Below are 15,830 nucleotides of genomic sequence, written 5' to 3'. Positions count from 1 at the left end.
AGAATACTATTAATCCGGCATGGGCTACATGATCTCCCAGTAATTTACCAAATAAATTGATAAGCCGAGCATCCCAAGCAATAGGCTAACGCTAAAGTTCAATTGAAAATAAAATTATCATCATATCCATCAAACTTATTTATCTTGCATATTTTTTGATGCATAACATATCTTTAGTCTCTAATAATCTTGAGAATTGAGAGAACAGAAATCATAAGGTGAGAAAGCATACATTCTAACAATGAGTAAGACCCAAAATACTCATCCAATGAAAAGTTAGGACGATAAATAGAGACACAGAAACAGGGTTAATTAATAGATATCGCGCTGCAATGGATATTCAGAGACAAGATTTTCCCAGGACATTAGAATAGACACAGTAAGTTTCTTAATAATATGAAGACCGATGAGTCATTGGTCAGGTCATTTACTCCCATATATAAATAGACTTTAACGGCAAATCTAGAAAGGAAAAACATTTCCACATGCAGTCTAGACATGATGGTAACTTACATTTACTGAATCCTGACAATTCCTTGAAAAAACACTTTTCTAGCTTCAAACAAGAGGTGGCACAAATAACAATTGCCATAGAACGCATTCTCAGTAAACACGGAGTTAACCTTACAGGAGAGGTGGGTATTGCTTGGCCTGCAGTCGGACTCTTTTGTTGTACTCTGCAGTATCCTGTTGAGGGTTGTGTTTTCTTAATGAGAACATAGACTCAAGAAAGATAAGAACAAAAACAAAAGTGAAACCCTATACATTGTTACTTGTAAAACGAATTTAATTCTCTGCACTTAAACCCTACTGTCCTACATTCAGACAGCACAGACATCATGAGAATTAATTATGATCAACAGAAAGAACTATTCCCTGGTTTACTATATAACCCAGTCATATAGTATCTCATCAGACAAGGAGGGCTTTGCATCTAGACAACACAGATGTACATCACCACTACACCTGCTTTGCCTCATTGAATGAAATGAATTGGCCCTTTTATACCCTGTTGAGATAGTATGTGACTGGACCTGTTGATGCACAGAGGCTCATTGAGAACAACGGGATTTTCAAAGGGAAATTCAGAAAGTACATCTGGCCATGTATACCTGGATAAAGAGGTGATATCCTTCTGTCTGTGCAGGATCAGCGGGATTTGGTTGGTCAAGCAAGTCCTGAATTCCCACAAGAATTTGCTTCACTGTGATGGCCGGTCTCCACCCCTACAAATGGCACAGGGTTTTTCATGTTACTCAACCCTAAAATCAAGGTTTGCAACGTTATCCCAGGGCTTCACCATTATGGCTAGGCTCCAGTCCTATGTATAACAGTAGCTTCAAATTGTCAAGAGCAGCAGAAAGGTACTTACACTATCCTCATTAAGAATAGATAGACAGACAGTTCCAGAAGGGTAGACATTAGGGTGGAAGAAACCTTGAGGGAATTTACATTTAGGGGGCTTGCTAGGGTAGTCTTCACTGAAGTGGAGTGTCAGTGGAAAGTAACCGCCCTCCCAGTGAGTCTGCAACATAATATGAGTGGAAAAGGAGGTCATGAGTCTTAGAATAAAACATTAGATGCTTTTAAAGAGTCCAAAAATTTCGTACAAACATTCTATAAACCTATCTTATATGCTGATAGAAATGGAAAATATAGAAGATAACCAAAAGAACGAATAAAGGATATAAGACACAAGCAATGAGGGAAAAACCCAATGACATGAGAAAAATTCTGACAATGTTGCAAAGCAGGTATGCTTTATGGTAGCAATTTTAGGAACTTGAAAAACTAACATAGTGGTTAAAAGCTACAGATTCATTCCATTGTGCTGGAAATAGATGTTGCAAGAAAAAACCTCCAACCTTATTTTTCAAATACCAAAACTAGTTTCCACAGTTATCGGCCTTTTTTTATATAGGCAATCAGTTCTGATAACATAGCACCAATCATACTTCAGGATCCCGTGGGATTAGTCGAGGTGCACGCAAGCTAGCCCGGACACCCACGGATATTAAAAAAAAAAAAAAAAAAAAAAAAAAAAAAAAAAAAAACCACCAATCATTATTCTGCATATTAAAGCTGACATATCTATCAAAGAATGAAATGGCATGTGTATGGTGAAAACCACATGACGCAGATGAACCTCGATTGAAAAGAGGATGAGACAATGCAATGAAGTAGAAGAGGAGAAACTGCTACATTACTTTTTTTTTTATAAGTAAATATTATATATATATATATCAATAGGAGTAACCAAGTAGACTGGACATATACAAGAAAACACCTAACCCATACTAGAGTGCCCCAAATCACCTAAAAGCCTGCCGTGAAAACTATCCTAAATACACGAAACCCGAATTGGAATGGAACACACCTCCCCAACCCCAGCCCCTTGTTTCCCATACAACTAATTCAAATCCCTCTACAAGACCGTCCTCACAATGTCTTCCCTTTAGTCTTCCCTCGACTTGAACTACCTCCCTTAGCGTTGTAGCTAAGTGCCCATGAAAGAAGCTTTAACTCCCTACTTTTCTTGAAAGTTGATTTGGTTTCAAGCGTGTGGCTCGCCTCAATCATAGTGAATAGAGCTTTAATTTGGTCTTCGTATGCATCATTTGAAATCCCCACGATTTGCTTAAACCCATTAAATTTATTAAGAACCCAATCCAATGGTGAACTCGCTATATCATTTAACGGAGGAAGAGAAACCAGGGGAGCAACATTATCCCCAGACATAGTACCCAACTGCACTCCCAACTCTAAGCCTTCCTCCACACTAGGCACCGACAACAAATCTTGAGTCTCCTCGACAGCTAAATGGTTACTGCACCAACACTAACTGCTACATTACTAAAAGGTTAAAAATAACTCGGGATGTATATGTAACTTAAAATCAAACTCAGGAGAAGTTCATACTTGAGCACCCACTGTAGAAAAAGCAACTCCATTATCTCCCATTATCTGGACTAAGGCTATCCATTCAACAGCACAATAAACTAGAATAAATGGAAAGTCCAATATTTGAATCTTCTTTTGGATTTTGTTCAGGGTTACTTTTAAGTTTAAGTAGATTTTCCAAACTTTTTGAATGAGCTCATTTTTTTAATATAGGACCAAGTCGCAACCCTCATTATTACCCATCCAGGCAGGCCTCATCTCTTAATCCAACTACCACGTCAACATATTGAGCATGAATACTAATTACTGATCATAGAATAGTAAATTCATTAAACAACAACATATTACTCTGCACTGAATCATAGAGTCTTGGTTCAAAATGCAAAATGTGCAACGAAAATAAAAGGTACTAATAAATCTATTTGCAAGCCTATTTATTGACACACCAAACACAACCGCTGAAGAGAAGCATGCCAAATCAGCTAAGATAAAAAAGTATTTGTAACGTCCCGAACTTCTGAGGTTTCTATTTTAGGATAGTTTGGGTTTACACTATAATTAGGGTTAGATCTAAAATTAGGCATTTGAGCCTGTGTTCATTCCTTGAAGTTAATTATTGGGCACCTAGGATTTGACCATCGTTATGCAGGATTATATTTATGAAGATTTAGAAACCCACCAAGACCATTAGGCCCAAGCCCACTAGGCCCATGTAAGGATGAGCAAGCCCAAGTATTATCCTTGCCAAACCCATATAGCCAATGAAAGTGAACCCACATATCTTATACCCGAAACCTATTTGCAATACACTTCTAGTTGCAACTTGCAAGTACAAGTCTAGTCCTACTCCAACCACAAGTCACCTATTCTGACTCCAACCACAACTCCTAAGGCGAACACAAGTCCTAAGGCAACACAACTCATAGGGCAACTATGACTCCAAGTCAAATTCAAACACTCCACTAAACCCACAATACTAGTACCATCACACCCCTTGGACTCTAGACCCTCCAAACTCTATTATAGACCCCATATGAGAGCCTACCTACCATTAGATGAGCCCCAAGTATGGCGCCCCCCCAAGGCCACGAAATTCTCTTATATTTTGTGCTAAAACCAGAAAACATAAGCCCCATAACCCTACAATGTTCACACCACACCCTATGCAAGAAGATCAAGATCCAAACCGCTTAGCCAAGCCGTGTACTCCAACCCAACCTTTGGATCAACCTCTTACTTTAGGTAACTCTCTCTCTCTCTCTCTCTCTCTCTCTCTCTCTCTCTCTCTCTCTCTCTCTCTCTCTTCCCTTTTCTCTTTTAATGATAGGTATGTTGGATAAATGCCATGAGATCATATGGAAATAGTGAAACTCGGATTTCATAAAGGGCTAGGAAATACACATGCTAGAATTAAGTTTTACAGCATTAGAATGCATCTTTATATGTGGGATTGGACAAGCATATATATAGGATGATCATTTGAATAAAATCATGCATATTTGAGGACTTAGACCCACAATTTTGATGGTTTAAACATAGGGACAGATTTTACAAAGAGAGATCATAAACAACTTGGGTGACATCTTTATACTTATAAAAAGAATGGATGGATGCATTAAGGTTCAGATGATATGAAATCACATGACTTTGTGTTAATAGCATGAATAGTCATAGGTTTACTTAGACAAGATTAGGTTTGAAGATCTTAGAGTGAATAGGTATCAATTGTGATGGACTAAAATGACTAAAGTGATCTAGCAAAATGTTAAGGGCTAATTGAATGTTTAGGAACTCAATAAGCATTTGGGTAGTCCAACTAAGAGAAGTTTGTCTTTTTTTTTTTTTTTTTTGTATCGGTAACTAAGAGAAGTTTTGTGATGATATACGAGATTATAAATTGATGCGATTACATATTTATTGGATAAGTGATTATTGATGCGCTAATTGATGTTTAGAGTTGCGAGGTTAGTAATATGATAATGCCCTTCATTATCACGCGTGTTTTCTATATTATGCAAGTAACATGATCACGCCCTTCATTGTCACGCATATTTTAGGTAAGTAACATGATCATACATTTAAACGTATGTAAGGTAAACAATATGTCTTTTATAAAAGTATCATGTAAGTATGCCTTTTATTAAAAGCCCCTTTTTACATATCAAGTTATGATGAAAGTGATTTTTGAATGTCATGTTATAATATGTGTTTTACATGCATCATGATATGTTTTCATTTATGATCATGATAAGCTATGTCGTTATGTGTTCCGCATGCATCATGATAAGAAAGATAAAAGACAAGTTATGAAAGAAGATTTAAGAATGGCTATAAGAGATGCATGATACCAATGCAGTTGTAGGCAGACGTGCAAGCCACGAATCTAAGCATGGTCCACCAAAGTATGTTATGATAAGTTAAGTGGTTCCCCTATATTCCTAAAAATGATTTTATTCTTAACCCTAGTGGGACTGGGTGTTACAATATTAGTACTTTCACTCTTTATAAATACAATGGGTCCCACAATAAATGGTGGGTTTCACACCATAATTGCAAGTAGCATAACTTTAAAAGGTGCACCATAGGGGTCAAATGCCCAGAGATATACAGGACTTCGCAAAAGGATTGGCGTGAGTGAGTGAGATCGACACCTATCCCCTCCCGCATGTTCTCAAAGTCATAAGAACCATCGTATTATGTTCATAAGATAAAACAAAGAACTAAATTGTCTTCAACTCAAGTTCCAACCTAAATGATCCGCACCAAAATTACTTGTTGCCATTATGCATACCTTATCCATAAAACCAGGGGAGCTATACAATTATATAGAATAAAAGCATGCTAGGGATTGGCAAGTGATAGCAGAAATTTAGGGGAAAAACGAAGAAAATGGACAATATATGGTTGAGATAGGCAGTAACAAGATAGGAACTTACGCCAGATTTGCCAGGGATAGTGCAATGCCACACCATCAAATTGACCGTACCATCGGGCAGAGTCTCTGGCTTCGCAACAAAACCCTAGAATTCCAAGAAACAAAAATAAATATATCCAATCAACAAACAACAAATGCAAATAACATATATATCCAACACATATACATATATATAAATACAAAACAAATTGCACAAGAAACTGAAAATAAATGCAAACTATATCAGATTGAGAGAGTTGTACGCACGTGCGGATGGTTTTTACGCCAAGCCTTTCGCTCCTCAGCAAGACGACCACGAGCTATCCCTCCAGACATGGCTCTCTCTCTATCTCTCTCTCTCTCTAAACTATAAACGTCTCGCTCCGTTGTGAAGTATTTAAGAAGGTAGACACGGAGAGAGAGAATCCTGTTCGTCTTCTACGGGACCGATGCTCCCCCGAGTAGAACTTTTGGCTCGGTGGGTTCGAGGAAAATACGGTCCAGATTTCATCAAGACCGGTACGGAGCATCTGACAGGCTGGCATTTTTGTCCCACGAATTTTACGAAATAAAAATAAAAAATAAAAAATAAAAAAGGATCCCAAGAAGTCAAAACAATTTTGGCTTTTCTTCTATTCTCGCGTGAGAATCACGCCACCGCCTGCCTTCACGTGATGCTTCCACAAACTGACCCACGGCAAAGGGCCAAAGGTGTTGCTTATCACATTTTTATGAGATTTTATCATCCTAATTATTATTTTATTTTTAGCTACATAATTTAAATTGTATTGGGCTTATTCATATTATTATTAAAATTTTATTTTAACATTTATTTTTAATAAAATTGTAAAATTATATTGATTAATTGTAAAATGGGTTATAAGAGAGTTATAAATATATTATTATTCTTATAAAATAATAATACATTATGATATTATCTATCATAGAAGTATGAAAATTTCAAGACGGTGTGTGAAAAACTTTCAGGTGAGACACTCCCTTTTCACTTTTGAGTTTTGAGTATTGCTATTGTATCTTACCTCCCGTTTGTTGAGTGTTGGCCTTTACGAAATAGAGTTTCTTGACAATTTTATTTGTTTGAACATGTTTTCAGTAAGAATGGTTAATTAATAAGAATTAGCCGACGTTGATGATATAACTTAAATAATTATGTTTATCGCTTTTTATTAGTTTAGATTTTTAAGACGAGTGATAATTTAATATTAATACTGTTTAGCTATCAAGAATTCTTATCTTAAATATAAAATTTTCATCTCATTATTACAATTTTATTAAATCTCCATACAAAATATAATAAACAATTCAACTTTTTTTCTACTTCTTCAAATCTCAAAATAATAATAATATTAAAATATAATATTTTAATATTTAGTTTTAAAATTCAAAATTCTCATTTAAAAAATCTCAGTGGCCAAACAGAATATAATGATGTTGCTCATGTTTCCTGGGTCTCACCCATAGCCATGTTGGGTGGGTGCCCCATTAAGTTGACGGCCGAATTAGCCTCCAAGGTCGTCTACCCATATTTTGGATGACAGGGAGATAGGGTTGGGACGAGAGCGAGAGGGATATAGTCCATTAATTAAACAAATTTGTTTTATTGAAAACAAATCATTTTTTAATATAAATTTTTATTTTGAATAATGATAGTCTTATCACTATTTTACTACCCTTTTATCACTTTTTTTTAATTTTTTTTTAAATTTTTCTTTTACTTAATGATTAAGTAAGTGACTATCACTAAAATTATATATTTTTAAAAAAATTTTTTAATGGCTAAAGATGTTAAAAAAATACTTAAAAGAAAATGATAAAAAAATAAATACACTATAAGTGGTAAAATAGTAATAAAAGAGTGGTAAGTATATCATTACCTTTTTATTTTTATATATTGGGTGGGGCAGGCTGAATGTAAGGGCCATTCATGAGGCCTATTTAATACGGTATTAGAGTAGAAGTCTCAAATTCTAACCTTGACATCATACTTCACTCCATTAATAAAATAATTGACACATTCGACTATATAATTAAAAAAAAGTTTGACTTAAAGCCTCACAAGTGAGAATCAATATTAAGAATATAATTTTGTAGAATCATGTTAAAAAATCTAAATATTACTTATTTTATGGATCCTATGAGCGAATTTTCGAGGGTTCACCCAAAGTGATTTAGGCTGCATTTGAATATTGAGTTGAGATGAAAGTTGAATAAAATATTATTAAAATATTATTTTTAAATATTATTATTATTTTAAGATTTGAAAATTTTGAATTATTTATTATATTTTGTGTTAAAATTTAAAAAAATTATAATAAATAGATAAGATGAATTGAGATAAGTTGAAAAACCAAACGGACACTTTAAGAATACTCGTCGATGCCGGGCTGAATCATTGAACCATGTATCAACCCATTATTGGTAATGCTGGTAAGCAGAAAATGGCCTTCACCCAACCGAGTAGGAGGCCCAACTCAATCTATCCATGATTTATTAGCAAGCCCAAATAGTCATGACCTCTCTAAAATAAAAATAATGAGGTCACCAAGATATCACAAATTTGCTTTATTTTATTTAATAATTAAGAAAATACTTTTTTCATAAATTTATAATTTTTTAAATTTTTAAGAGAGAAGAATTTTCTTGCTTGGCGAGGATCCTCGATGTCAGAAGATGAGTAAAGGCAAAGAGAGATGGAGAGAGAAAAAATCGGCTAAAAAAGAAAGGAAAATACTACTTTTACAGGGATTTCTACCAAATGTTTTTTAATTTTTTTTTATTTAGCTATTAAGTAAGTGTTTTTAAATGAATATATGATTTTTTTTTAATTTCAAAAAATGTTTAAATAGTTTTAAAAAAATAGTAAAAGAAAAAATGAAAAAAAATAAAGATTTACACTGATCGATAGAAGGAAATTTTAAGTACACACAGCATGATACAAAAAGAAAAGAAAAGAAAATAGAAAAAGGTGATTGATTGTAATAACAATTTTAGTACATAATCATTATTACTTGCAATCAAGAACTAATCTATTAAAAAAAGGTAAGTCTTTGAAAGGGCTCCGATATAGTTATCCAAATGAATAACATTCATGCATCCAGACTATTAATATCACGATCAAGGTGTAAATAAAGACTCGTGCATTCAAAATTAGCCACTGCAATTATATATGTTCTTTCCTGCATGCCCAAGTACAATTAACGTTTAATCGATTGGTGGATATATATATATATATATATATATAGATGGTTGAGGAACTTGGAGATCATGAAATATTTCAGAAACATTACCTGTAAAGGAAAAGGACATGTTAACAACAAGTGCAATGCTTAGGCTCTTGACCAAGAATATTATTGTCGACACTCATGGTTGCTGTCTTTCAAAGTTTAAACACCCCCCCCCCCCCCCCCCCTCCCCCCACCCCCCACACTTCAAAAAAAAAAAAAAAAAATAATTATATTTATATATATGTCTCCAAATTTCATTAATTCTTAAAGGCGTTATATATTTCATTCCAAGCTCGGATACCTGGATTTGATATGTTGTATAGAACTTTTAGTTATCTTTAGTTAGCTTCAATATCTAAATTTAACTGTTTTTCATCTGAATGTATAATCCCCAGCTGTCAAGATGTAATTATGATATTCTTCCACCATAAGTAATAACTATTAATAAATTTAAGGTACCATCGTCTTCTAAAAAAAAAATGTCATTCCAAGCTTTAAAACCTTATCCAAGACACAAGAAAATCCCCATTTGACACTTTGAGCATATATATATATATATATTAATAACGCATGATCTGAATTTATCCTTTGTTGTTGAACCTCCAAATTAACCAATTAAGCTTGTTTTCTTTTGTCAATATATATGCCAGATTGCAAATATAATTTTTCATAATGAACCGACGTTTCAAATTAAGTAGAAAAAAGCTAAGTATGGTGCAAAGGTATATTGTTTTCACTGAAGTGATGCTGTCAAGGACACACTGCCAATAAAGAAGATCGATCACAGTAAGTGTATGTCTCAAAGCACAACATGGTGGGAATTTGCAGCGCTAGCTGCACATGCAGCTGTTGGCAATTGCTATGAATTAACTCGATCGAGCTGGAAAGATAGCTAGGGAGAAAGAAAAAAGAAAAGAAAACGAAAAGAAAGATAAAGCTAAGATGGTCAGTCATATAAAGCTTTGGAGTCATTGCATGCATGCAGTAGTTGATGACCAAGACAGGACATGATTCAAAATGAAAGGCCAAGAAGTGTGACTGGGATCGATAGTTCAGGACGATAAGGCCGGGACCACAACCCTGATAGCTAGCCACCTTACCATCGATGCTAGCTCCTGATCTCATGTAGTCCCAAGTTATAAAGGCAGTTACACTGACTAATTATTAAAACAAATTAACCAAGTCCAGATCAGCAATCTTCGTGTTGGATTAGAAAGTCTGAGATTCGGAGAACCTGATCATTCACACTCAGATACAAGTTCATCCAAAGGCCCACATTTGCAGAAAGCGTGATGAAAAAAAGCTGAGAGAGAGTACTGATCAGGATGCAGCGTGGCATGCAGTGTGGCATGCAGTGGTATATAAGAAGGGATAAGTCTACGAATATTGATGAGATCGCATGACAACTTTCGTAAAACTCATCCTAGTTTGGGATCAACGAACAATTAAAAAGATCGAGAAGACGAAGTGATCATTTATTCAATAGTATTTCCAATATAATTATCATATAAAAGAGTAATAATTAATACGCACCTTCTTGATTATAATAATTAATCAATAATCACGGGATGCCTTATAAAAAGGCTGTAAACAAAGAAGTTTAAATTCAAATCAAATTTCAAATATTATTCCTACCTACCAAAACTCGTGAATGTGACTTTGCTTGGAAATTAAAGTATTTATTTCCACAAAATTTTTTCATGGGAAAACAATATTAATCTACCTTCACTATTTATTGCAAAATGTCATATTGCTCATCATGAAAGCCAAAATTGGTGTTCATTTGCCACCAAATTCATAGACTTCCTCCACCGTTTGAGTTGTCGGAAAAAGTACTTATTTCTCACGAGTTAGTGATTTGGTAGAAAAAATATTTAATGTCACGAGACTCCATGATTGAATTTAGTGAGAAAATGCTCCTTTTCCGACCACATATCCTCCGGGGAAAAATTAGCATTTCTTGTAGTCGACATAGGCTTTATACGTACCCATGAATCATCGTAATCATAACGCTGTTAAAAACTCTAAAAACATAACTGATCTTTGATTAAAAAAAAAAAAAAATTAATCAACGACTTTAAGACTCCAGATCGACTTTAAGGCCGCCGGCCCTAGTACTCTAGATGAAAAGGGCGAAAAAAAAAGAAAAGAAAAAGACTTCAATTGACCAAAAAAAGGCCAGCAAGATTTCAAACGTCCCGCATGTAAAATTATCGCAAGTCACGTGGCCATGGAACTAGAATGATTTTTATTTTCTTCATCTTGGACGTGACCACACACGCCACCAATTAGCTGATACGTGCATGTACGTCTAGCCATGCACGCGTCTCTACCTTTTCCTGTACGTGTTAATTGCAATTTCACTTGTTAGCTTTCCGAAAGCCAGCTTAATTTTACTGTGCGAGACTGATAAAGGGACGAGCCGGCCCTAGTTTTAAAGTAAGGCTCCTCTTCCCTCTAGACACCAACCCAAAAGAGATCTGTGCAGATTCTGCAGAAGGATCAGCTCCTTCCGTCATCCCTCCTCCTCCTCCTCCTCTCAAGTTTTTAATTATTTATTATTATTATTATTTTTTAATATTTTTTCAGAATTAAGTATAGAGAAAGGTGGATCTATTACTCTCTAGCTCTCGGCAATCACCACATTCCTTACTGTAGGCTTCCTGAGATACCGATCCTTCAAACAAATTAAAAAGTTTGTCAAACGGAGTAGCGCGTGAGCCATACATATAGTTTAAAGTTGGCACGTGAATCCATGCATCTTTGTTAAGGTGATTATTCTGCTGCCACACGCGACTTTTCTGAATCTAAAGTCACTAGTTACATCGCTTGCTATATTCTCAGAGTGCGTGTCCCTCACGTACTATCATAGTCGTTGTGTTTATAATTTTTCTTCTAAGGATGAAATTACATATTTATATATTTTCAAGATGCATTTTCATTATTTCTCATGTATATTTAATTTTTTATACTATTTTTTATTTTAGAAAAATAAAAAACTAAAAAACATATTGTCTCTTAAACTTTTATCCATAGAATGTGTCATTTACTCCGTTTTAGATGGAGTACGGAGTTTGTTAATTCTATTTTAGATAGAATTGTGCTGTCTCTCAGATTGTAGGTTTGTAGAAATTTACAGTATGGATTAGATCATATCAATCACGATTATGTACTGAAGAGTTATTAATGTTATAGTTGTCTTGTAATATATATATATATATATATATATATATATTTAAGCTTATGTTGTAATGTCCATTATTAATTAATGTAATATGCTCTTATAAAATTGAAAAAAGCTTAATTTTACCGTAACTAGCACGAAATTAATATGTAGTGTATGTTTCAAATTAACTAGTCATGACCTGAATCAAATATCCCAATATCGGCAAAATGTACAGATGATCATCGATCGTGCATGTACAGTCCCGAGATCGTGGGTAAATTTTATGGTACGTAAGTACTTGCTTAGTTATGAGGGGGTCTTGGGATCTAATAATTATTACCGCGTTTAATTGAGGATATATTAAGCTAGAGAAATATATATGGTATTTAATTACCGCAGATTATTATTAATTTTCCCTGATGATGAGCCGGCGCCGCTTTGGATGCATTAATTGATTAATTACCTCTCGATCGACCTCTGATATTTAATTTCATTATATTATATAATATATAAAGTGATCAGTACTACGTACGTACGTACGATTCTTACACCCTTTTAATTTTACAGAGAGCGCATATATATATAGATGATATTTACAACTGTCTAATCGTTTAAAAAAAATAAATTAATATAAAATTTATGTAAAAAAAATTAATTTTTTAATTATAAATTTTATTATTTTTTAAAATTATTATATAATATTTACATATTTCACGATTATATATAATATTATTCATATATATATATATACACATATAATTATATATAATACATATGTATTGATCTCTTATAGATCATATGTGTGTATATATATATTACTTTTACAGCATTGATGTAATTAATTGGTGCATTAACAACGTCCGTACTAGTACTCTCTCTACACATATATCTTTAATTTCTGGCCTTAAATTTCTGGCCTTAAAGTCTGAAAGCAAAATTCTTCTACACATGATTATGAATTAAACCTGATAATCGCTTTCGCATCTCTCTCTATAGCTCACCCTTTCTCTCTCTCTCATATACTACAAGGTGGGTAAAAGTACTTGTCGGTGCAAAACCCTATCTATTCCCAATTAGATCCATTCTGTTAACAAGATTATACTAAATTAATCATCACGTTCTTAAAATTAACAATTAAACCGATCCAAATCAAATTGGGGCAAGCTGATCAAATCATTAATTCTATGGGGACCTCGACGATCTGGCCTTGTACGAACATGCATGGTCAATTACTTGCCATGATGCATGTATATATACAAGCTAACACGGTAGGAGAGAGAGAGAGAGAGAGAGAGAGAGAGAGAGAGAGAGAGAGAGAGAGAGTTAGGTAAGAGAGAAGGATAGTTGAGGTTGAGATCTTTGTAATATAGTGTCTAATTCTTCCGGATTAAGGAAATTGAAATTCACATCACTAAAATAGTTGAGGTCGGTCATGTACTGCAGACCAGTTTGCTTGAATTGTGTTTTTCCGTAAAGAAATTAAAGCAATTTGATTATTATGGCTTTGATCTATCGTTATTTAATTTATGGGTATACCAATAATATGAAGGAAACGTCGGGGGGGAATTAAAAGAACTGCAAAGCTATTTTTGTCAGCACATATATATGAATTATATCCTGCATTGACGTCTATATAAATGAATAGGACAAAACCAAGCTGCATCTGTTCCTTTCGTGAGCTGTTAGTGTGATAATTAAAGTTTGCTTTACTTGTGTTTCACCATGCAGTTTGCTTAACCTGTCCTGTTGTACCGCGCGTAAAGGAATTGATCAAGCAATCATTGGAATATAATACAAGGTTGTAGCCTAGTTGATACGATTCGGTATTTTACGATTTCAAGATTAGAAATTTAAGTTAGGATATAAGTTAAAATCAAAGTCTGACCTTTAAACTATGAGACGGATTTGAATTAATTAAATATTTTTAGAGTGTTATGGTGACAGACTTGAGACAATAATAATGATACAAATCAGGCATTTTGCAACCGATAAGGATTCCGATGGTTATGCTTAAAAATGGTTACTAGTTGCCCCCATCTTCCTTTTTTATTAAGAAAAAAAAAAAAGAGAATTCCATTATTATCCAACTTTCTTTTTTGGATGGGGCCATATATGATGTCTTCTAAAGAAGAAATCAAGTACCCTCGGAGGGGAAAAATAAAAAGAACTACAAAACAAAAAATGGGAGTATTAATTACATCATTCATAATAATGGAGGCAATAGAAATATAACAGAGTTGTTTTATAAGTATAATTTAATAGGGTTTGAAAATTAATTGCAAAGGATTTTTTAAAAAAAAAAAAAGAGAAAAAGACTGAAAAGGTAGAAGAAAATGGAAAGTTACCTATAAAAAAATGGAGTAATGGGACTAAAGAGAGAGACTGTGGGGACACTCTGCTTTCCTTAGCGGTAAATAAACTATAAGAGGCCATGTGAACAAGGGCCCAAAAGCTGCTTATTACTTATGTCTAGTTGATCGTGGCCGTCGCTTTCGGTCCTATCCTGTGTTTTATAGAAAAATTATGCACATCGACTTGATTCTTTACGCTACACATTATATATATATATATATTTTATTTTTTTAATTATTTTGTCTTATCAAATATGTGATATGTAGACGGTAAATAAAAAAAATTTAATTAATTTAAGAAGAATAAAATTAATTAAAAAAATAAAAAATAATATATAATATATAGGAATGATGAGTAACAAAACTTTTTATTTATATATATATTTTTTAACTCATTCCACTTATCCGAAATGCCATCCAGGTTTTTTATTTTTTGGTACTTAAAATGTTATTTTCTCTCGTGATAGGGTAGAAGAGAAATATTTTAACTATAAAGATATCCCATATAAATAAATTTTACGAAAATAAATTTATAAACTGATGTAATTTAATATGATATATTAGATTGTAAAATTATTATTATTTAAATAAATCTAACATATTATATGAAATCATGTCAGTTTGAAAGTTTATTTTTATATAATCTTTTTACAGATGTAATATTTGATATTTTTAAACTTATTTTCTTTTTCTTTTATTGCATTATGGCTGGTTAGAAGTAATCAAATTTTCATACTTATAAGAAATTTTAAATAAATAATTACTTAAAAATGATAGAATAACATTATGGATTTGTATCATAATAGGAGTTAAAAGAATTAACATTTTGATGGTGTCTCGCCGAAGAAGGGCATCACTTTACACGAGGTGGTCACCATTTTTCTTGTTAAAGGAACATTAGCTATATTAATTATATATTTTATATAATTTTAAAAAATAGATATAATATAATAATCTCGTAATATTTAATGATGTCAACTATTAATATTATATCAGCGAAACTAAGCTATTAATATTATATTGTCTATTATTTATATATTTTTAAAGTTTTTTGAGCTAAGATAATATAAACATGACATTGGTAATATTGATGCTCATCATTGTCATCAATACTTATGAGTGCTCATTTGTCTAAATTAAGATTTTAAAGTTTCACCTTTTTTATTTACCTATAGGGCCATTGAGTTATTCTCTCTTTAAAGTTTTTTTTTTTAAATATTAGTTATAGTTTGAATGGTGGGATTAGACGAAAT

General features: G+C 33.2%; 1 protein-coding gene across 2 annotated transcripts; it reads right to left on the bottom strand.

Annotated features, from left to right (window-relative positions):
- Positions 1-293: 293 nt before the first annotated feature.
- On the bottom strand, positions 294-6,310 carry LOC122305251 (SUMO-conjugating enzyme SCE1). 2 transcript variants are annotated; one of them, XM_043117644.1, is made up of 5 exons: positions 6,083-6,302; positions 5,838-5,921; positions 1,373-1,525; positions 1,113-1,226; positions 294-687 (listed from the first exon to the last, which is right to left on the bottom strand). In XM_043117644.1, the coding sequence occupies exons 1-5, from the start codon at positions 6,149-6,151 to the stop codon at positions 625-627; spliced, it is 483 nt and encodes a 160-aa protein (XP_042973578.1). In that variant the 5' UTR covers positions 6,152-6,302; the 3' UTR covers positions 294-624. The 2 variants fall into 2 exon arrangements, with proteins under 2 accessions (XP_042973578.1, XP_042973570.1); XM_043117636.1 differs by having other exon boundaries at positions 614-1,034; positions 6,083-6,310.
- Positions 6,311-15,830: the final 9,520 nt, after the last annotated feature.

Source organism: Carya illinoinensis, chromosome 1, assembly GCF_018687715.1.
Source record: "Carya illinoinensis cultivar Pawnee chromosome 1, C.illinoinensisPawnee_v1, whole genome shotgun sequence".
Lineage (NCBI taxonomy): Eukaryota > Viridiplantae > Streptophyta > Magnoliopsida > Fagales > Juglandaceae > Carya > Carya illinoinensis.
This window is presented reverse-complemented; position numbering and strand designations above follow the sequence as displayed.

What these genes read in the sequence shown, in the direction of transcription:
- LOC122305251 (XM_043117636.1), bottom strand. Translation starts at nt 6,151, where the DNA reads ATGTCTGGAGGGATAGCTCGTGGTCGTCTTGCTGAGGAGCGAAAGGCT. An exon ending in GGCGTAAAAACCATCCGCAC is followed by an intron (nt 5,922 to 6,082) that starts GTGCGTACAACT and finishes TTGGAATTCTAG; the next exon opens with GGTTTTGTTGCGAAGCCAGA. An exon ending in CTATCCCTGGCAAATCTGGC is followed by an intron (nt 1,526 to 5,837) that starts GTAAGTTCCTAT and finishes ATTATGTTGCAG; the next exon opens with ACTCACTGGGAGGGCGGTTA.